The sequence below is a fragment of the Melanotaenia boesemani genome, chromosome 1, assembly GCF_017639745.1.
Source record: "Melanotaenia boesemani isolate fMelBoe1 chromosome 1, fMelBoe1.pri, whole genome shotgun sequence".
NCBI lineage: Eukaryota > Metazoa > Chordata > Actinopteri > Atheriniformes > Melanotaeniidae > Melanotaenia > Melanotaenia boesemani.
Genome location: NC_055682.1, coordinates 27,918,673 through 27,942,154, shown reverse-complemented (window position 1 = coordinate 27,942,154; position 23,482 = coordinate 27,918,673). Strand labels below are relative to the sequence as shown.

The 23,482-nt window shown below is 37.9% G+C and overlaps 1 protein-coding gene across 4 annotated transcripts in view; it reads right to left on the bottom strand.

Moving 5' to 3' along the window:
• Positions 1-23,482, bottom strand: part of tln2a (talin 2a) — an 89,347-nt gene that overhangs the window by 34,300 nt on the left and 31,565 nt on the right. For all 4 annotated transcript variants that reach the window (XM_041979793.1, XM_041979782.1, XM_041979811.1 and 1 more), the window contains 9 exons: positions 7,719-7,890; positions 6,558-6,655; positions 5,455-5,584; positions 5,058-5,210; positions 4,310-4,452; positions 3,556-3,683; positions 3,217-3,280; positions 3,010-3,114; positions 168-323 (listed from right to left, as the gene is read on the bottom strand). In XM_041979793.1, the coding sequence (XP_041835727.1) occupies positions 168-323; positions 3,010-3,114; positions 3,217-3,280; positions 3,556-3,683; positions 4,310-4,452; positions 5,058-5,210; positions 5,455-5,584; positions 6,558-6,655; positions 7,719-7,854 (1,113 nt within the window). In that variant the 5' untranslated portion in view covers positions 7,855-7,890. The remainder of the gene's footprint in view (positions 1-167; positions 324-3,009; positions 3,115-3,216; positions 3,281-3,555; positions 3,684-4,309; positions 4,453-5,057; positions 5,211-5,454; positions 5,585-6,557; positions 6,656-7,718; positions 7,891-23,482) is intronic.

Sequence of the window (23,482 nt, the reverse complement as noted above, 5' to 3'; positions counted from 1 at the left end):
AGATAAAATAATTCTCACAACAAACCCAGCAGTGCTACAGCAAGAGGGGAAACATTTGAAGGTGCCATTTCTGTGATAAATGTGCTGTAAGGCTGCATTCTGCTCAAACATTGCAGCTTTTCTTCTTCAGTGAGTTCAATGAATGCAGAGTAAAGTATGTGTCTTACCAGGGTGAAGCTCTTGGGGGATGCTGCCCACCTCTTTACAGTTGTGAGTGGCCACTCCTGAACTACATCTTTGGTCTTCTCATCCACTCTCATCACAGACTCTTTGGTGATGCCCAAGAGCCGTGGCACCAGCTTGTTCTTGCTCTTCATTTTTTCCTGTGAAAATGAATAATATTTTAACTACATAACCTGACTGACAAATGGGCATCAATACATTACAGCAGAGAGGGAAAAAGGAGTAAAACTCATTGTAAAGGATCTCCAAGAACCAGATCATTTTTGCAGAAATTGTTAGATAGTGATTACCAATAACACTAAAAATGTCTGTGTCTTAAAACACCCCCGAATCAGAATACGGAGCATTATGAGAGTTGACCTAAAGAAAAAAAAAAAAGAAAAAAGAACATTGACTTTAATTTCATTCCAGACAGCCAGATAGCACTAAGCCAAGCTATTTCACACTTTCTCATTAATTTAATTTTCATTCATTTTTGCATTTCAGTGGGAAAATGTCCATCTTAAGATGCCTCTGAGCCCAGAGAAGCCAACATCACTCTAGACAAGGTTAATGTAAATCTTCCTTTATGCACAATAAAGCCTGAAGTGTTATTTGTTAATGTAACTCCATACTGAAGTGCTTGATGAAGGTCATCCACAGTAATCCTTTGCCCATCTGCTTATATCAGCTGCTGATAAATGACAGTTCTCAATGCAGTGCTGAAATTTCTCCAGAGTGCTTAAATGCATTGATGATGTTTTGCACTGTAGAGGGAGAAACAAACAAACCCCTTCCAATATTTCTTTGAGGCACATTGTTTTCAAACAGTTCCATGATTTTCTCCCACAATTGTTGACAAATTGAGGATCTGCTGCCTTTCTTTATACCATTTTGTCCCACCAAATCATGATTAAAACCTCCTTACTAGCCAAAAACCTTCCACCCTGACATTTTGTGGAATGTGGGTCAATACCCTGGGCTCTTTAAGCACTTTTTACTGTCCAGCTGGGAAGCTGCCTTGTGCAAACTTGCTACCTTTGGGATTACACACTATTTTATTGGAGATAGATTAAATAAATTAACAGCTGATCAACAGCATTGTAACTCCATTATAAACGTCAGGATAAATTTTAAATGTCAGTTTTATTCCCTTTACTATGAAGCAAATCCAACACTCATCTGACTCACTTTCATATCCCTCTGCCCACTGTGGGTATTACTGGAATCAGAGGTATTTAGAGAACAGGAGAGATTAACAACTCGAGTAACAAAAAAAAAAAAAAATTTAATTCATGGCCCTCACAGCATGAAAGCCTAATTCTTCTGTTGCCCTGATGTGCCAGCATAGCTAGTCATCTGTCTATCTGGAAAAAAAAAATTCCCACTTAGAAATTAAAATGTTATGTCTTAATCATGTCTTTATCAGCCTGCTAACAACTCCTATCTCATCCTGCATTCACAAAGCCTCTAATGTCATTTTCTTGACACTCACTAAATTGCGAGACTCATTTTCCCTTGCACAGAAAAGAGCAATTGCTCCTTTGGGGAGGAGATGGACAGAACGTGATGGGCTGTGACGTGAGGGCAAAAAGGTGAGGTGAGCCACAGTCCTTGAGGGCCCATAAACTCGCTAAGGCCTCCAAAGGTTATAGGTTAGAGGCTGGAAGCTGCATTTTCTCCAAGGTAATGTCTAAGAAGTTTCTGCTCTGCTGGATTACCATCAAGGGCCATAGACACAACAAAGATGAGCTGATATGAACTAATCAAGGGGGACGCAGATCCTGGACTGCCTGGTGGTATTATTGAGATTCATGAGGGTTATTTTTAGAAGGAAAAAAAAGGCAGAGTGGACACTGGAATATGTGAGCCACTGCAACTAGAAACAAGATTAGGTGAGCTAAAATGTGAAAGAGAGTATTTGTTTGTGTTTTAATATTTAATCTTTGCCCTCGTCCTCTGGTGATGAAAGCTACTGATGAAAAGCCAGGGAGTGACTGATGATGACTCTGAAACTAAAGTACAAATGACTCCTCTTTTCTTTCCTCTCTCAAATGGCAATTAAGTCAAAAAAAAGTGTCAGGAAAGCACTTTGTGCAGACAGGGATATTTCCCATGACTTAACTGCAGGATGTCCTTTTCATAAAACACACACAAACTGTCACTCTCATCACAGCAGTTTCACAGGATCTGGAAATCAGCAAATTGCTCCAAGCAGCTGGCATCTACCAGCAGCTGGGCTCGCTCTGCTGAGTAAGTTTGACAAAGTTACCTGTATGACGTCTCCCAGTATGTCTCATTCACTCCACTTTTTCCCTTACTCCCTCTGAAATCGTCTCAGCATCACACTCAGCTGCACAGACAATATTTGAGTTCCAGTAACACCAAAGAGGTGCTGCTTGGATTTGCTTGCATATATGTGTGTGTTTCTGAATATGTGACACACACAAAGATGCAGATGTATGACTGTGAATGTAAACCTAAAGGGTTTGTTCCTTTGACTTTGTCAAGATTTTGCTTTTGAGAGTTCCCCTTAGAAGGGGGACACCTCAAAAGTTTTGAAAGTTCAAATTACACAAACACACGCTGCTACTGCCATAAATCTCTTTATCCAGTTAACACCAAGCCCAGAAGACAGTTTTCACACTGCAGAGATAAAAGGCTCTGACTACAGTTCAGCTAATTCTAATATAAGCTTCCCATTAAAAACCACCAATTTCAAAGGCAGGAAAAGAACTCGAGGCAATATTTTGTACTTATGGGGGATGGAAAATCTCTTTGAATAAAATGGGACTTTATTAAAGTTTTGGTCAAAGCCGAAAGATAAACGTTTGACTCTCAGCTTACCTTGACCAGGAAGAAGGAGACGCCATATGTCCGCAGAGACCGTGCCAGTTTGACATATTTTACTTTAGCTTCAATTTCTGTCATTTCTCCACAATTTTTGTGTTCCTGTGGATTAGATTTTTTTTTTTTTTTTTTTAAATGAAGCGGTAATAGTCAATCATGACAATATAAAAATAAATATTTATGAGGCGGACAATATGAACAAACCTGGAAGATTTTCTTCTCAGCTCCTCTCTGTTTTATGTATTCTTTGGGTAGAAACTCCTTTAAACTTGGAAAGAAATTAAACTTATGAGGATTAAATTCAAGCAATCATAATAAGCTCACCATTTTTCTGCTACAGCCATAAACATAAAAACAATAAAAAAAACAACACTCTTTTTCATAATATGGATTTTTTTTTAATTTATTAGACATCTTAATCCAAGTCTAATGTTTCCCACACCTTGTATCTGACAAAAAATCTGCAGAAAAGAGTTAATCAATATGCTTAATCAATCTTCATGTTTAACCCTGGATAAACAAACTGATGAGATAAATACTTACTCTAAGAATCCAGGCTTGTGTTTGTGCTCTATGTGAGGTCCAAACTGGATCTGAGCCTGAATGCCACCAAACTCACAGGCCTTGTCAAATGACACCGGGTGGGAACCATTTAGGATATCATCTCGAGCCTGTAAGAAAAGCAAAAGATTTTCACTAATAAAAGAAAGAAAGCTGAATAAGTTTTACATTGTGTCTCATAGCATCATACGTATTCATATTATGATATTCATTTTTGGTTTTCAGGAACACACATTTAATAATTTATTAAAGAAAAAAAAAAAAGTTGGGGAACCATTTGAATTTGCCAGCATATGTGAAATAATCATACAAATGATCTTCATTAGTTTAACAGTGATGAATAAGAATTGTGCAAGCTGACATTTCTACAGTGGTTTTGCCGTCACCTTTGCGTTCTTTTCCCATTCTGCCCAGAGACACACATTGTACTGCTGAGAGGAGCTTTTCAGACACCCACACTTAGAGAAAAGCAACAACTCTGTATTTCTTCTGCGCCAAACAAGCCATCGTAAGAAGCAGACTTTCTGCTTTCCTGGTACTCTTGATTTAAAGAAGCACTTCTTCATCACACACTTCTAATCTTATCTGACTGCAGATAGCTTTTAGAGAGTTTTATTAGCTTGATTTCAGACTGTGTGTAAAAACGGGCCTTAGATTAAGACCAAATGAACATTTTCCTGACTGCTGAAAAACACAATTAACGGGAGATAAAGCTGTGTTAAGGTGCGAGCCAGACCTGAACGTAAAGTAGATTGAGCTGGACTGGGTCTCGGGAGTCTACATTCTGGTCTGAGTAGAAGAACTTGCGTCTAAGCAGGAGGGTCTCGTTCTCGTCCACCCCCTGCTCTCTGAACGTCCTGCTGTGGTCCAGCCAATTCACTTAAAATACAAAAACATAGAGAAAATCACATTTAGAGGAAGACTAATAAGTTTGTTTCTACATTTGTAGGTGTATTCTCTTTCTTCGCTGCTCACTATGTAGTGGGGTTTTAGGTGTGGGCTCCGCTTTCAGGATTTGTTTTTTTGTTTTTTTTAAATTTATTAAACTTATAGTTGATTGTGATATAATTGTTAAAAAGGAGTAGGAAAAAAAGTTTCACATCTACCTGCTCTTTTTTAGACACTTTGTTTTGTTTTGTTTGTTATGTTTACTTAGTATCGATCAGACTATTAATCCAACAAGAAGCAGAAAATGAGAGAATGAAGGAGTCGCTTTAGACAGAGACACAGAATCCAGCTGAAGGGAAATAGATGGAAAATAGGAAGGAAAAAAGGACTATGACCTAAGGTCAAGCACTCTAGATATATTACTCTCAAATTCCAGTGAAACATGGCAGATGTCACAGACAGCTGTGAAAATAGGCCATTAAACTGCCACTCGGTACTGGGATTATATATATTCATTTTGTATAAATATTTGTTGTTGTAAGATCATACACACAAAAACAATACCCCTCAATAATGTTTTTCTTTCCTGCACTTACAATCATCATCTGTGTGAAGTTTGGCCTTCAGTTTTTCCATTTTCCTCTCATCACGCAGCAGTGTCCTGTCTTTCTTCAGAGTTCCCATCCCATCCTCCTTCTTTTCCTCCACCGTCTCCTGGATCAGAGAGTACTCCTCATAATTTGTGATGCCTGGGATCAAAAGAGAAAAAGAACTATAAAAACTATAATGATTTGAGTAAATTTTTCAGACTTTTTTTGCACATTTTTGTTTCATAGCCTCTTAAATTTTGTTAGATTGTAACTGTCATGCACAGGGGAAAAAAAGATCTTCTGATTCCCAATTATAAGATTAATTTATGTTTAACACCTTATTCAATTTTAATGTGTATTCAGCTAAAGACAAGGACCAAGTACAGGCAGAGATTTGATGTACCTATTCTACTACATATGGTCACAAGAAGCTCGCCCACAGTTTTGGAGTCATCCACCATGATTGTTTTAATGGCCCCATCCAACATTTTGATTTTCTGTGGTCTTTGCTTCTTCTTGTACTCCAGAATATCCTGTTCAGAGTTGGAGAACATACAACATGGCAAAATCATTCAAAAAGGAATGCAGGAATTATATGTAAGTGGAAAAGGACAAAGGCAGGACTGGAAGTAGCTGCTGAAAAAAAGGATCAAATTCATCCAGTTTGCTTAGAGAAAAAGGAGAACACAGGGCAGAAAACCTTATTTTACGGCTGCCTATCACAGCCTGCTGCTCCCCTTCCAATCACAACAATGAAGTGAGATTTGGTTCAGAATAATTGGTCACAGTCATGCCTTCTACCTGGGTTGCCTTTGGTGAATTTGAAGAGAGGGGAAGCATTTAGAGCAGCATAACTTCAACCACAATGCACTGAGAAGCAGTGCTGCTCTGCTGCACAGAGATCCAGACTCAGTCAGGTCTTTGGCAGCAGAGATCAGAGACTTTTAAACAAGCTGGCAAGCCTTTTACAGCTGGCTGAAGAGCTGCTTTAAAATCTTGCTTTTGAAAGCTGCTTTAGATGTTACGACTGTCTTGACATGCAATTTTATTCCCATTGTCTTTGTGGTCAAAAAACTGGTTTTAATTACCCCGAAGTGGGTTCATGAAGCTTTTTAAATTGAAATAAATTGCTAATAAAATGCTATTGTTTGATCATTAAACATTTTAGATCTCGTCAGTCAGTACTTTGCAAATAAAACATCTGAATTTTATTCAAAAATTACTAAACAGCTTCCACACACATAATGTTAGATATGAAGGTTGTGGTGGATTATGTGTGTACTAATCGCTTAATTTCTTCTAGTGACAACTTTATTCAGGTCAATGTTATTCACACATTCATCTCCAGGATTTCAGTCAACCATACCTCCAAAGGTAACTTTGTACGCTTGTCTGTAGGTTCATATTTTTCAAGCGCTCCCATAAACCTTTCCCACCCACCAGTCAGGCAAATATTCGCTCCATAGCAACAGTTATTTACAGCTTTACTGGATCTGTTGTATTTACCCCATTACGTAGCATGTAGTAATCCAGTGTCCTTCCAGACTCCAACCAGATGCCTTTTCTGGGGTCTTCATCAGACAAAAACAGACCATAGTCTGAAGCTAGTGCATAGGAAAGAAACATCAGCATTTTAGACTTGTAACAAGATGGAAATGATTCCTTATACCAGCAACAGACTGCAAAACATCAACTCTGTACTGAACCTGATTACAGCAGACAGGAAAACTGAACAGACACAGCAGTTACTTATTTTATCCCATTGCGGCTCATCATATTAGTAGATAATAATCAATGCAGCACCTTAGACAAAGCTCTAGAAAAAAGGGGGCATTTTTATTATAACCCTGCAGGAGCAGACTCTTTTCTTGATGTACATTTGCAAACATGCCAAAGCAAAAGGAGAATAACTTTGGTGCAGTCATGTGAAACAGATCAATCTGACCTGCCATTTATAAAAAATGGAAAGTTATAATTGATTAAAGCATAACGTGTTCATGGACATCATGGAAAGAATTTGTATGATTGACTTATTATAAGCACAGTGCTCCTATTAAAAAATATAAATTTTATGTAATCTAATCCAAGCAATTCCAGAAAATATTAAGTCAGCCCAGAGAGCCATAAAGAAACCTGCACTGCCACAACAAACACTCTAGCAAGTTGTATATATCACATTTGATTTGCTTTTTCAGTGTGATGAGCCTATTTATGTGTGAAAATAAGTATAAAACAAGTATAAAACTGACGTAATGACCAAACAAATGAGACTCAACATAAGCAACTCCATACATTACAATTTCCAGTTTTTTCCAATGCTATGGTGGGCTGCTCAGTAACAGTTGTGTGTCCATCTCCACAGCTAATGCACCATCCACTGTCCTTTTCAAAGTCACTGCTACTATAAGCCAGTCAACACAGACTGGACTTGTAGTCCAAGATGCATCAGAGATTTCATAAATCCACATTACATCATGTTGTTTTGGTAGCTTCCCTCTAATACCTTTGATTACATGACAAGTTTCATCATTTGGACATCAAAGCCAAAACAAAAGTGCTCTGCAGCACGTCTGTCTATAGAATTTATATTTTCTTCACCTGTTCACATATCAGGTGGTGTTACATATCTCTGCCATAAGCTAATATAAGCTTTACTCCATATCTCACCCTGTCCAGTTTGGGCCTCTGGGACCCTCTCTCTGATGATCCTGCAGGCATCATAGACAGCTGTGGAGGGTTCAAACTGCATCGTCTTCACAACGTTGCACTGGCGCACGCAGATTTTTAGAGATAACACCACCATCTTGCTAAGCGGTGTGGGCAGGGGCTCCAGCTACACCTGTGGAAAACAAGCACAAAACAGGAGAAGTAGGCTTTACTATACAGTGCAGGTCCAGGAGGTCTAAAACTTAAGGACAGGGTCAAAACTCACTGACTGTGATAAATGAGCAAGATATTGAGGGACTAAAAGACAGCACACACTTCAGTTTTATTAATTTTTTGCGAATAGGATTGTAATTTGAATTTTTTTAATGCACTTAAAAAGTTACATGAAGCCACTGTTGCATTTCTACTTTGCTCAATGAAAGATCTTCCTTATTTTCACACTACACAAAGCACAGCCCGACAGTGCTTTTCATATTCATGCATCTGAGCTCTCTTTAAGGTCTATATGTCGTTATGACACATGCAAACTTGAGAAAAATGTTCTCTCCATGCACCGTCTAAAACAATTCATTTTCTGAAAGTGAAGAAACAGTTTGTGCACAGAGAGGCCATAATTATATTATATAAAACAATAAAGCTGACAACAAATTTATTACTTTTTACAATGGCCCATCTGGTCCCAACTGGGTTCTTTATATTCTAGGTAGTAAAAAGAAAGTAGTGTAAAAAAAACAAAAAAGGAAAGATAAAACATACAATGAAGTCATTGACCGTTAGGGCAGAAAAGACATTTTAACCTTATCTCAGAAAAAAATCAACACAGGTCCAACAATGATAACAAACAGAATGTTCTTCATTTTCTTAGTACACAAAAAGATTAAATGCTGAGGTTTTCCTTTCCTACCTGTTCAGCATTATATAATGTCTATGCATCACTTTAGCGCATGCAATCAAAATATCACATAAGTTGTGTGTTACAGACTGAAACTTGTAAGAATTCTAAACAGAAAAAAGGCATCCCTTACTAAAATGGATAAAGGGCGTGTAGTTTTTTTTTTTGTTGTTTTTTTTTTTTTTTTCTTCCCCCAAACTAAATGGAGGAAGAGCAAAGAAAGTGCTGTAACATCCCTAACAGAGCACATCCTGTCTGGGACCAATGGCAACACAGAGGAGCTCTGTGACGGGGAGGTCAGAGGTCAGATCGGGCCACTGCTGACGTCCACATAGAGCCTCTCCTCTGCTCTACTGGCTCACAGCCTTGACTCAGACGCTCAGAATCTGGTTTCTATGTGAGATTTGTTCACATGCAGGGGTGAAGGTGTTTCTCTGGCACGCCATGTTGACACTCCACTGCTGTATCCCAAAGCTGACAGCAATAATACAATAAGGCATTATACAAAGGCACAGTGGCATGCACAAGGCTGGCCTAAAAAAAAAAAAGAGAGAAAAGCTTGAAAAAGATCAAACTTTCTTTTGTTGATTTTAAGCAAGGTTACTGTTTAAAATTTATTTTCTCACTGTAAAATTGCAACTTTGATAGTATGAAAAATTTGAGCATGCCCTGAGATTTGAGCTCAGAAAACTTTTAGCAATGTCCCTATCTTAACTTTTTTACCATGGCTATGCCTTTGTCACAATCTCAGAAAGGCTGTGTGATACTGATATTAAAGTTTTACATGCACATGGGTTTGTTTAAGCTGCCTTGCACCTAAAAAACATTATTATATATGACACACATCAAAATCAACGACAGGTAACATTCATACTCAAAATAGTTGAGAAATTAAAAATTCATATTAACTTAAAGTCATAGACATTACTTTGTTGTTTTGTCTCCATTTTAAATGTAATATAAAAATAGATTTCTGTGTCAGGAAAAGCTTCTCTTAACTTCCAGTTGACAATAACTGGACTAAAGTCAAACACTGTCTTGCAACCAAATTGTGGAAGTATGACACTACTTTAAAATAAGTACCACCCTTGAACAGATGTGACTTATTCAGCTTCTCTTGCACTTCTCAACATAGATTAGCTAATAAGAAAACATTCTTAAAATAGTTTCAGAAAGCTAACAGTGTATGAAAATATATAAGTGGTTCAGGATCATTTACAAGGAAAACATTCTAGAAATACTACTAATTCTGTCTCCACAAAACATCCACAGCATCTGTTTAAGCTGTGCAAAAAATAAATAAATCACAGATATTATTTAATATTCCCATTTAACACTAATTACTAAAGCATCAGCCTCTACAAGGTTGAACAATGGTCAGACACAGCAGGAAAATGTAGAGAGATAAGTAAAAGCACGAAGGAACAGGATGATAAAATCCTATCAGGGGAAGCACCAGCATAGTATAAAAGCCTCCACCGTGTCTGGGAAATTTATCTTGAGGCTTTGTCGAGGTATCAAATGACAAACCCAAACTTTTGTAAATAGCCACAGAGCATATGGAACTAGTTTAACCTAAGCTGCTAAGTTTTAATCCCACTCTCAGTACAGTATAGGTACTGGACCGCACAGATATTTTTGAAGACCCAAGTAAAACTGCAAGTGAGTCAATTTAAGGATATTTTTAAAGATAAAAAAGAAAGAAAAATAACTATATCACAATCCAAATAAAATGGTCTCCAAAATCTTCTTTAGCAGCAATAAGAAAAATAGTTTTGTCACACTGGTTTACTTATCCTTCCTTATTTGTACCCTGTATAAAATGTGAATTATATTTAATTTTACTGCACAAACAACAAATTTACAATACTGACTGGTTTATTTCATAAGCAAACATGACTGAATCTTCAACGCTTAATTCATTTTACATGCAAGTCACACACAGCTCAGATAAAAGCAGTAGCTCGATACTAAATATAAAACTTGAATAAAGATTAAAAAAAAAAAATTAAAAAATAGATTTCTCCATTCTGCAATAAGACAAGGCAGAATCTCTATCGAAGCCAGATTACTACCAGAGCATCCTATCATGCATTTCTTATTCCCTACGATAAAAAAAAGGATTTTCTCAGATCAAATGTGATTGTAAAGCCCCCTCAAACACTTAAACAACTAAAACCAACTCATTAGACTGCTAACAAATTCAGTGTGGGAATAAGAAGCCCATGTGAGAATGCAGCACAGAAACCCCCTTAGTAATTCTTTTTTTTTTTTTTAAAGAGTTGAGGTTGTAAAAGAAACATTTATGTTGCTCTTGCCTTACTATTTTCAGCAGATAGGCATCCAAACACTTCTTAAGTGGCACTAAACTCAAAAAGTATTTTACTGAATGTATATGATCAAAAACAACAGCAGAGGGCCAAATACACTATTTTCACTGTTTTGTGCATTTGATTTCATGGTAGGGCTGGGCGATATGGCCTAAAAATAAAATCTCAGATTTTTTTATAACCAAATCCGATTTCCGATTTTAATCGATTTCTTTTCTTTTCTTTTACAAAACATAAATAAACTTATTAAAAAACATTTATTTGTTTATATAAATGAATGCCAGCAAAAATAAAGCATATAATGTCATAGCTTTTCCACCATATGAACAACTTCATATCTTACATAGAAATATGCAACACAACTGCATCCGTGATCTCTTTCCATCTGGATCCTTATCATACAGGATCCACTGCAGGAATAATTCCCCTGATGATGGTTGTCTCTTAACTAGGGTTTGTGGGCTAAAGTTGACTTCTGCAGCTCATTGAGAGCAGCATTTCTCACTGCAGTTATACGAACAGCTAAATCCCAGGCATGAGTGAAGGGTCACTTCTGTCAGACAAACACCGTTCTGGTGTGGACAGAGTGCTAAGTCTGCTGCTAACTAACTATGGAAAAAAATCCCGATTTTCATAAAAATAAATCTCCAGAAATGGACATTTCGATTTATCGATTTTATCGATTAATCGCCCAGCCCTATTTCATGGATATCAATCAAATAATTTTCAAGACATTCTACTAAAAGTAGCTAATGTGAACCTCATGGTGGCCCTCAAGGAAAACTCGGGGGATCACCAAACTCATTAAGTTCTGTCATGTGGAAACCATGAATTGAATGCAATTGATTCAATCCAACAGCCCTTCAGATGCTTCAAGCTGGATCAAGTGGGAGACAGAGTTAGTATAAAACAGATAAACAGGCTGTTGAGGTCAATTAAGACTAATAAGTTAATAAAATTACAGGCAAAGGAGAACAAGTTTTAGTAAAAGAAATTACAATTGTACACTGCAAGGAACAAATAAAGCAAGTTACACACACCTTGTAACTTGAGCTCCACTTGACAGGACGAAGGACAGGACAGTTGCATTTTTAGTGATTGCTACAGCTATATCAATCTTTTCACCTCTTTCCATGCTGTTGAATCCTTGTAAGCAGGCTCACACTTTAGCCTGCATGTTTTATTTAACTGCTTGCTTTCTCTGACTGTACAATTCATCCACTTGCTGCACTAGAGTGCTGTCAGTCTACAGCTTTATCCACTTTATTTACCAATCAAATTCCTGCAAACCAGAGAGCATTAAATCCACCACCACATAAGGAGGCTTTTGCAATCAGTCTAAAATTTAACATGAGAGACACAACAAAAAGAGGAAAAAGGAGTCACTGGCTTTAAATCACTGCTAATAAATCTGGAATTGATGAAAAAAATAATCTACACACACTGCACACAGACAGGAAACATATAAATTCATAATCAGTAATGCAGTTGTGCACTCCCACACTGTAATACATAAGCACAAAGCTTCCAAACCCCCTCCTGATTTTAAACCCAACTGCAACAGTTACACCTACACTCCTTTGATCTAAAGCAGACTCACTCAGAGAATACTCTGAGCAGAATACTCAGCTGCACCACTCTGCTGCGAGCAACATTTTCATGTGATCCACAACAATGGCAGCAGAAAGTCAACACAGTGGACAGGCCTATTGCTTGACGGCATGACAATGTACATGGATACCAGCTAGAATAGTGAGCAATCTCCAAGCTGGTAACATACAACTAAAAGCTTATTTAAAAAGAAAAAAAAAATACAAGTGGTCCACAAGGAAAAAAAAAATGCTGCCTTGTTGGCAACAAATGAGTAGGTGGGGTATCAATAAAAGCCCCAAATCTGGGGAATCTCCAGTGCACCTCTGAATTAGCTTCAATGGCATGCCAAGGGAGGATAAGGAAATTGAGTCTGAATGTGCCAGATTCTGTGCCTACATTGCTGAGGAGGCTGCATGCTGATACTTGTAACTGTAGCTATAGTCATGAGATAAGACACGAGATAAAATTATTTGACTGGACTGTGTCCCTGCTGCCACTTAAAAAAGTTAAACTATTCTTAACTGTCTACCACAAGCTATACATGCAAAGCAGAGTGATGGGCCCAGAATTTAATTTAACACCACAAGACATCACCACATTCTACATAAATGAGAAACCAAACTGTTGAGGCCTCCCTGAAACGTCTGCGTGTGAATCCTGCATAATACTCTGGATGTTCTTTGGTTGTCCTGGTTGGCATGCCTTGTAGCTTTAGGTTTCTGTGTTTCTTAAAGTGTATTAGTATCATAGGCCTTATAATACTGTTTAAGCCACAAATGGCAGAGAAATTTTTTGAAGTTGAACTTCATAAATTACTGAATTTGTTCACCCTAAAAAGAAACTGATCATAGGAAGTCTACTGGACTGAACTGACTTTGCCACCAAATTGTACGAGTGTTAAATGTTGTAGAGTCAGCAAGACACACTCACTTTCTGACCCAGACTTCACATCAACAGAGAAAATAAAGTTCACCGAGAACACCAAGCAGTGAGAAGAAAGCAGGTTACATTTTGTGAGTGCACACATACACAATATTCAATTTCATTTAGAGAAAACTCCCTGCCCACAAGTCAGACAAAAGACTCAAGAGATAAAAAGGAAAATGACACTAAGCACTGGAACATGTAGCTATTGTTCAATAGATCAATGAAGCATAGCAGTGCCTTCTGGGAATGCCCGGGCCCTATTACAGTAACATGACCTTTAATCCAATAATAGCAAAGCCCCAAAGTCAAAAAGGCCAAACACAGTGGAGTTCTGGACTAAGTAGTATGTTGGTGGCCCTGTTTTGGTGCACTGGTCAAAACTGAGACAATCTAACTAGTGCCATTGCTTTGTATAGTTTAACTATCTCTAATTTTAAATATGAAATTTTTTTTAAGTGAAGTCCTGACTTAAAACATGCTACTGAGTAAAACCACATGTATTGCACAAGACAACCTTAAAGTTGCCTTCATTCTGCAATTAACATTGCTGCAGGAGAACAATTTTTAAATGCATTTTCAAATGCTGTACTATGTGGTAAAAACAGGCAGAGGTCTTAATTAATGTCTGCTTCCAAAATGAAAAAAAAAAGTTCAATCTGGAGGTACTGAGAGAGGACAAACAAGCTGTGGGAGCCAGTGCATTTTATGATCATCCATTTTATATGCACAGCTACTGAATAATAAAAAGCCTGAGAACATGATAACTTTATCAGGCTTCAGCATTATCATCCTAAGTGGTGCTAATGAGTGTGGCAAAAACTGCAGGACACAGGCAAAGTCAGAATTCTTAATGATTCTTAAGGATTGTGGAGGAAAATGTTGGTCATTCTCTTAAGAGTACAAAATAATCAATATGTCTTAAATCGTTCTAAATATCTAAGTAGTTTCAATGTTAAGTGCTCAAAACAAAAACAACTGTCAAGCAGCACAGTGAGATTAATGCTTTAATGAGAACTAACCAGAGTTTGATCACATCACTGTAACAAGTTTGGTAAGATCTCCTCACACATAAATATGGCTTTAATTTATCTTTATTTGCAACTTTAAAGTCTGCAGTGAGAGTTTGCTGGGTTAGCACAAGAGACACTAAAAATGAGAACATCGGTTTTCGTTTTACGACATAGTGCACCTGAGATAATACGTCTTATACATCAAATGGGAGTCCACCAAGTCCACTTCTTCTTTTTTGAGCAAGGCATTTGACTTAAGGTAACTACTGAAAAACTTTTAGTGAGTAAGTCAAAAGATTTCCAAAAGAGTTGCAGGGGGTCATTCTACATCTTCCAGTAAAAAGTCACAGTCAGCTTAGTTTAATTAATTCCATATGTGTTTGTACTTGTGTAGATTTTGCTGCAATAGCTGCAAAGGAAAAACACACATCTGAACACTTTAAATTCAGAGTATTGCTCATTATAAGCTCCCTCTCCAGAGGTGACAGCTTTCTGGCCTGATCCATTGCTCCTAATGTCTATTGGTCTTTCAAATATATGAATAAATTTGCTCAGGGTTTTCTCAACTGCACATACATCCACCCACATGCACACAGGGTTGGAAGCCCTAACTATTATTCCATGATAAATTATCATCAATCTGTTCACCATTTATATGCACATCTGGAATGAGCAATACCTTTCCTCTGGATAACCTTAGCTGACAGTAAGTCAGTGTTTATCTGTTGCTTTAGCTGTCATCATACTCACATAAATGCAGTGTAAACAAGGCATCCAATACTCTACCTGACAATTCATAGGAAAGATATGAATTGATCTAAAACACACAGCTCTAGTTACACAAGATCAAGTTGGTGCAGTTCAGAATGAGGTCATTGCTATCCAGAAGGCTTGATGGGGTGGCAATGTACAGGGGGTCAATGGAAAATACAGCATGAGGAACTAACTGTTGCTCTGCTCTGGTGCCTTTGAGTCAAATAGTGATGCTCCACGTTAAGAAGGCTCAAGTAGATCTGAGCCGTTTCATTGTACATTAATCCACACTGACTGGATGATGGAAGTTTTCATACCTTCCTTCTACAATGAGCCAAAAGAAATTACTTTGGAGCGGCAAGTTCCCTCTTTTACTTCTTCTTTGTTCTGCAGCTCTACAAATCATGTATACCAAAGAAACACTTTGAAAAAAAAAAAAAATAAATAAATAAATAAAAAAAACTTGCTATGGCCATGAGAACATCTAAACCTTTACAACCACACCCTTCATGTGAAAGGAATCGGAACGTGAGAAATAAAGCTTATTTGCGTATTTATTCCACCTGGCTGGTGGTGGAATCGGGTGACAGACCTCTTTCCTTATACAAGTCATAGAAACTACAAGTCTTTTGTCCACATGTGTGTTTTTGCATGTGCAAATTTGCATGCACGTTGTGTGTGTGTGTAAGTAAGAGAGAGAACTTGGCAAATAGCAGAGGCAGGCAGGTGATGCAGCTCTGTCGGCAGCAGCTCCAATCCAGGTGTCAAGTTTCATGCTGAGAGGAAAACAGTCTCACGAATCCATTACAAGGTTTGTTGTTAACGGCTCATTCAACATAATACATTCGAGTCCCTCGCTGAACGGGGTAATTTATTGTTATTTTCTAGTTTGTCATGTTTCTTTTTTAAATTAGTGGGACATTTTCAGGAATGACAGTCATGAAATCATGAGTGCTGGACAACTGGATATTGATCACTTTAGTCTTTTAACCAGAAGAGAACAATCAATTTGAATCCAATTCAAATAGAGGAGAACAAGCCACAATCATTACCCATTATTTGACACAATTTGTCATACAAATTTTATGTTTGATAGGATTCCTTAATGGCTATGCAAGACAATGTTTATAAAGCACTACTCAGTTGATCTTGTACTACAACACTCATTTGTACTCCTACATAACACTTCCCCCTTAAAGGCTGGAGCTTCTGTTATTTTCCATTTGGAATATGGATTCAGCCTATACTACTACTGCTACTCAAGGATGTGTTCAAATACTGGTTGCCATGGTTACAGAGGCTGGTTGTGGCCTGACTAAAATCTGTTCTGTTCTACAAAATCTGGACATGTGAAGTCACTGGAGTTTTACCAATATCTGCTGCTTCATATGTTTGTGGATTAAACCATAAAAAGTCTCCTGTTTATAGGAGAAGCCTGGAAAGAAGTCTATGCAATGTCAAAGCTATGGAGAGATACTACTGACAAATACTTTTTCTTTTTGTCTGGATGAGTAGTTTTTGAAATGAGAAGAACTCAGTTTTTTGCTGCCACTTGAAAGGTGGCTGTGAAACACTGTCAGTGAAGACAGATGTTGCAGATCTGCAACCCCCATGACTTACTGAAACAATACAAGAATCGGCCTTTCTGACACAGTAAAGGCCCATTTATGCTCGACGCAGAAGACGGACAGTTTTCGTCATACGTCACCTCACACTTCCATGCATCTTTTACGTTTCCATGGGTAATAAGTCAGTTCATCCACAAGTGGGCATTGCCAAGTTCAGAGTTCACTTCCACGTTTTGACCCCGGTTGGTGGCGGCCATATCTACAATAATACACTGCTCAAAAAAAAATAAAGGGAACACTTAAACAACACAATGTAAATGTCAGAAAAAGAAAATAAAATATATTTTATTTAGCACAGGAGTTATTTGGTCTGGACTCTTTAAAAAGACTGTAGTATCATCTGCCAATAGGATTATAGAAATAGGGTTGTCCAACACTTTTAAAGGTTCTACATCCAAACTTTTCTGGATAAAGATTGTTAGACGTTCAGAGGCCAAATAAAAAGAAAAGGGGAGCAAGGACAGCCTTGTCGAATATCACATTTGATCTCATTATTGATCTCAAATATTCTACAAGTTCCCCAGGGAAGAGAAACAGAGCTGTTTATATTATCATACATATTGCTAATTTTGATAAACTGTGAACCAAAACCAAAACACTCTAAAGATTTTAAAACAAAGGGATGTTCTATTGCATTAAAGGCTTTGTATAAATATAAATCTAAGAACAGAATGAATCCATTATCCTCAATCAAAAAGTTATTGTCTAACAAATAGAGAATAAGTCTAATATTGTTATGAATGGACCTCTCTTTCAAAAACCCACTTATAATTTGCCCGATACCTTCTTTTAGCTGATTAGCAACAACTAATGTCAGTCATTTATAATCCACATTTAATAAAGTTATTGGCCTGAGATGTCAATATATCTTTTGTACTTTCCTGTTTTTTTGTCATAGACTGTATATAAAAGATGAACGGAGCCTCTGTGACGTCACACGTAGGTTTCTGAAGAGCTGAATTGAAGCTGATTGGGCAGTTCCCTTAGTTGCCATCTTGGTAGAGTCCCGCTTGTCGTGATTCTCAGAAAATACAAATTTGGGCAAAGAGGTGGAGCTTAGAGGGGGACTGTGGAGGTGGTGATGGATGATTGACACCCATCAAACTCTGAGCTGCCTGTAGCTAAGAGCTAACTGAGCCAACTCGGATCTAACGTGAGCTAACCGGCTAACAAAGGTAGGTGGGCTAAAGCTAAGGCGCACTGTTAGCCGGTTAAAAACCGTGTTTGTGCTACACTCTCCCTTCTTGCCGCGGATATTGGATACCTGTCAATGAAAAGGACACGCCCCAAATTATGCCGAATTTCAAGATTAAATAGCATCCAAACGGGTGAGTTAGAAAAAAAATTCACCCCCCTCACAGACCTATTAATCCGAAAATGGATTTTTGTACCAGGTTTTAAACATGTTTATTTCTGCAGTTAAGCTGGTCTTTTTAACATAGGAGTCTATGGGCATTTGCTCTGCTTTGGAGCCAGCCCCTAGTGGATGAGGGGTGAACTGCAATTTTTTTGCACTTCCATATAGGCTTCACATTTCACAGGCAGAGGTTGCGGCTTGATTTATAATCTGCGTCACCACCGTAGGCACAACGTAGCTCCACAGAGACTTGACGCACACCTATTCCAGACCTGACGTGCACCCCTGCTACGCAGACGCTTTATGAGAAAGTACTCTCTTGTGATTGGTCAGTTTGGGATTATGAGTTTCTAGATTTCTAGATCTTCTCCTGGAATTTGTGTAGTAACTGCCATTTTTAAAAACAACACCCAATGGATCAAGTTGATGAGAGGCTGACTGAATTATTTCTTCATTTTCTTCCACAAGCTAATAAAACACTGAACCATACTGAAAGCCCATTGTTGTTTTAAAACAGAAAATACCAATCGAACTGAAATGAACCATCAAATACACTGACCTGATGAGTTTACCGGCCGATACAACCCTGCTGCCACCTTCAGATTAGGAGGAGAAACTGCAACACAACACCAAAACGACGCGTACCCCCTACACTCGAGTGTGAGAACAAACTCACAAGCGTCAGCTACGCCGTAACCGACCGCACACAGACACCGCGCGAGCATAAATCCAGTCCATAGTCTGATAGGCCATCAGTCTGCCTATCCGTCTTCTGCATTGACCATAAATGGGCCTTAAAGGGATCTACATACTTGTCATACATACATAGATGAAAAGTTTGTCATTCAAAATGAAAAGAAGATAATAACTCAATCAACTCTGGCTACCTTGGGAGCACAAGCAATAATGCTCAAGCCTGAACCACAGAATGTTAAAACCTCCCATTTCTAATGAGAATTTTCTTACCAGTAATTAACAACATTACTTTAGTCCAATCTTGCCATTCCACATTGATTAGTTTTTACTGCCTTTGACCATGACAGACATTCATAAACAGTATATCATCGCTGAAACCAAGACACCATAAGAAGCTTCAGACATGAACACATACAGAATCTGTTGAAGGACACATGCGTTGCACATGTAAACCTGCAATCAGCTCCAAAAGCTTAGTCTTCCACTTAAAACCTTTTCCTGCTACAGCAGCTCCTTTATATAAAAACCAAGTGAATACAGAGTGTAAGATGAAACGGCTTTCATAAAATACCTGAATGCCATTAACACGATGTTGCTACTTTGGTCGCTCTACTATACAAGCTACATCACACAAAAGCAATACTCTGCAACAACAGTGTTGTGTGATTCAAGTATAAAGAATGTATAAACATGAAGCCCATGTCAAGCCCATGTCAAGCCCATTTCAGGTCTGGCACTGCAAGATAGCATCTGCAATTTGCAACAGCAGAAGTGAATAATAGACTATGAGCAAGAATCAATGGCACAAGGGTCATCCTGTTTCCTGCAGCTCTGTGAAGACATACAGACCATGTAGAGAATGATGCAAATAGTCAGTCATTCATCTAAAAGCTCTCCATCTCACTCAGACATAATTTAAAACAGAGCTGAAAGGACAGTATAACTTCCTCCCATACCACCAGGCTTTCTGAACACTTGTTAGAAGGCTGAGTAACATCCATCAGTGGCCCAGAAATGTAGGAGTCGCCTAAACAGAAACAGACCACCCAGCTGGTCAGACCTTTAGCGCAAGCGACCAGTGCTGCTTTCCGCCATCGTAGGGACTGGGCAGACAGCTGAAGAGAACAGATCTGTTCATTTGTCCGTCCTATGTGTCATTAAGGAGGAGTGGTAGCCTAGTGGTTACAGAGGTGGGCTTGGGTCTGGGGGACATGGGTTCAGGTGTGCCAACAGAGGTGAACCACTGAGTACCTGAGCAATGACTGTTTTATATATAGCCTGCAACTAATTAGCTTTCAATATTACCTTTAGATTAAATTTTACATGACATAGTAAAACAAATACTTTAATATTTTTTATCTTTTTAAGCATGATAATAAAGTTTATTTGTAGTTGGAAAATTGTATCTTTTTTGTATCTGACTATTCAACTTTATTATAAGTTAAAACTGATAGGAGGGAAATGTTATGCTTCTTTGCATCAACAGTCAGTTGACTGCATAACATTTGCCCATTTATTTTATTACACAGCATATTAAAGTTTTAGATGAACAGCAGTTTAACTTTGCATATGGCCCAGCTTCAGGACTGTTTTGCTCCTGCTGAGTGAATTATTATTCTAAATGGAGCAGTTCTGTATCTCACTGCTTTTTATTATTTGAAATATCAAATAACACTCCTTTATGAGAACAGCCTCAAAACAAAACAACTCAAAATGTAAAAATTACAGAGGTAGAAATGACTAAATTTGTTAAGCAAACAGCAGAAGTGGCTTCAGTGGAATATATCTGCTTATGAACTGACTGGAGGCCACTTTTAGTCGCTGATACTTATGATAGACAAATGCTCCTTAGCCCTCAAGTTAGATTCGCAAAAAAGGCTACTGTGAATAAAACCCTACCACGTATATCACAATAACATAATCTCTGCCCTTTTGTCTGCTTTAAAGTTAATAATTGGACATATTCATGTGGTGTTTTAGTTTAAGACAATAATGTGTAAAGTGGAAAAAATCTAGCAGACTGTATTTTGCTTGGTTTATAAAAAGTGAATGAAAGTGATACACTAATATTCCTCATTTTTTGGATAAAAACAACATATTTTCAGATACATCCCTAGAAACTTTTAGATAGCACACACATCATAAGGAGCAGAACTGGAAAAAAAATGACTCAATCATGAATGATCGTAGACATCGATATGCAGGCTCAGAACTATTTGGCGCTGACGAAGTCGGGGTTGCATAATATACACTTAGCAGGTGATATACTTCAGTGGTGCTAGTTCATCTTTGGTCTACATAGATTCAGTCATCCCTCCCGGGATGTACAGTATGACCACAGATTACCAGTAAATATCTGGCACTGGAAAGATTGCAATGAAATCATGGAAGACTTAAAGGATGTGGTGAGGAGCCGTTATTTTCAATGGTCAAAAAAGGCCACTGAGGTCACCTCATGATCAACTCTCACATCACAACTGCACCACAAATCCCTCAGGAACTTTGGGTTATTATTGCATATAATGCTCCTTTCTTCAAGCTGTAAGGCAACTTGTTTAGACAGTAAAACATTAAAGAAAATGATATAATATTATAAAATCAGGCAGGTATGCGTGCATTGCAGTGTGTCATATCCATCATTTCCCGGCACAGCACTGGAATGCATATACTATTCAGCACTGCTGCCAAGTGATGCCACTGACTCAGTAATTCTACAACATCTGGTCATAGTTTAATATGTCCATTGCCTGTTAAGTCACCACAGCCCTTGTCAACACCTGCAAGATATTCACTGACACAGAGGCTGATGCTAGGGCACAAGAATGTCAGTAAATACTACGATGTAGTAACATGATACAAGGCCATTTTAAAACTTGTGTGCGTGGTCTTAAAAACAATAATGACACAGAAGCATAATAAATATTTATGATATGCACTTATTATAATTTAGGTAAACACTAGTGATGTCCCAGTCTGCTGTGGAATGCTGCACAGTCAATCTTGGCCCACAGAGGACCACACCAACCATGAGGATGGAAACTTTTTTCATCATTTTTGGCATGGACAAATACTCATGTTTGGGAAAAGCATGGCCACACTTAGTTAAATCTATACAATCCAGTGCACAACAATAATAAATGCAGCTACTTGAAATATGCCATATAGAAAGGTTGGGGTGTTTTAACTGTAATGAAACTAAGCTATGAGAAAATTACACTAGTGACTAACAATAATGACTAAAAAGGAGTGTTATGGCCACTTCTTTGCCACTGAATTAAGACAAAGAACTAAAATAAGTAATCATTAAAAAAAAAAAAAAGTGCTCCCAACATGTTATTAGTTTTATTGTCTTTTTATTTTTAAGATTTTTTTTTAGGTTCTTTTATTTGTTTATAAATGTCTTAATTGTCTTGGGCCTTCTTATTTATCTAACCTGTTTTTAAGTTATGAGCCCCTGCAGACCCTGGGGGTCTTCCGGTACAAACCTTGCAAGGTAAGAACTAAAACTTATGGTTAGACCTTGTTCCACTCCTATAGCCCTCACCTGTGAAACAGCCTGCCAGAGAACCTCAGGGCTGCAGAGACTGTCGATGTTTATAAAAAGAAGCTCAAGACTATTAATTTCTATCTTTATTTCAGACTCACACTTTGGTTCATATAAGGAGTAAAAGATAAAAACACACACACATGCACAAAAAAAACTAACAGGCAAGGCAATACAGAAAATAGAATAAATTACATCTATAATCCATGCAAGCACTTTCTCCACTGCATTCAGAGTTATATTGTACACTGTTCTTCTTAGGCATTGTTAAATAATATTTTTAGAATCCTCCAATCTCATAAGTTTACACAAAATTAGAGCTGCCTTGCACTTGTTTGTCTGGGGACCTTCACCTATCTTCTTAGTTTAGCTTTTACCAGAATTTGTAATTATTTATTTGTGCTTTAGTATTTTATTTTTTAGTTGTTCTTATTGACTTTATGTTTATTTAATCTTTGTTTTGTCCTCATGGGGATCCTCCATACCAGGGGCTCTGTCTGCTCGGTCTGTTTGTGATCGTCCTCATCTGAGTGGTTGGGGTCCTGCACTGCAGCCCTATGGCTGTGGCTGGGACTCCGGCCTGCCCTGATCTGGGTGGTTCCTGTGGTGGCACCCTGTGTGGCCATGGGTGGGCTGGCTCCTAGTGTGGACAGATTCCCAAGATATTGTTCCAGATATTAAGCTAGATGTTTATTTCTATTGATATTTTTACACCAACATTCAGTTCTCAAACTGGAAGGTATGGCAACATGACCAGGGGGCATGGGTTTGGGAATACGTAGCAGACAAACGCTCTTGAAAACGTTCTGGTCCACACTCCAGACCATTTGGAGGGAGTAATGCACCAATTTGTTTTTGTCAACCTCCAAAAGATATAAAGAAGAAGAATTGCAGAACCGAGATCAGGCTTTACTGAATGCATCGAAGGGAGAAAAGAAAGAGAGAGAAGTTATGAGTATAGTATGTTACATCGTTATAAGTTATATAGTTATAGTAAGTTATGAGATCTGAAAAAGAACAAAAATAAATAAATA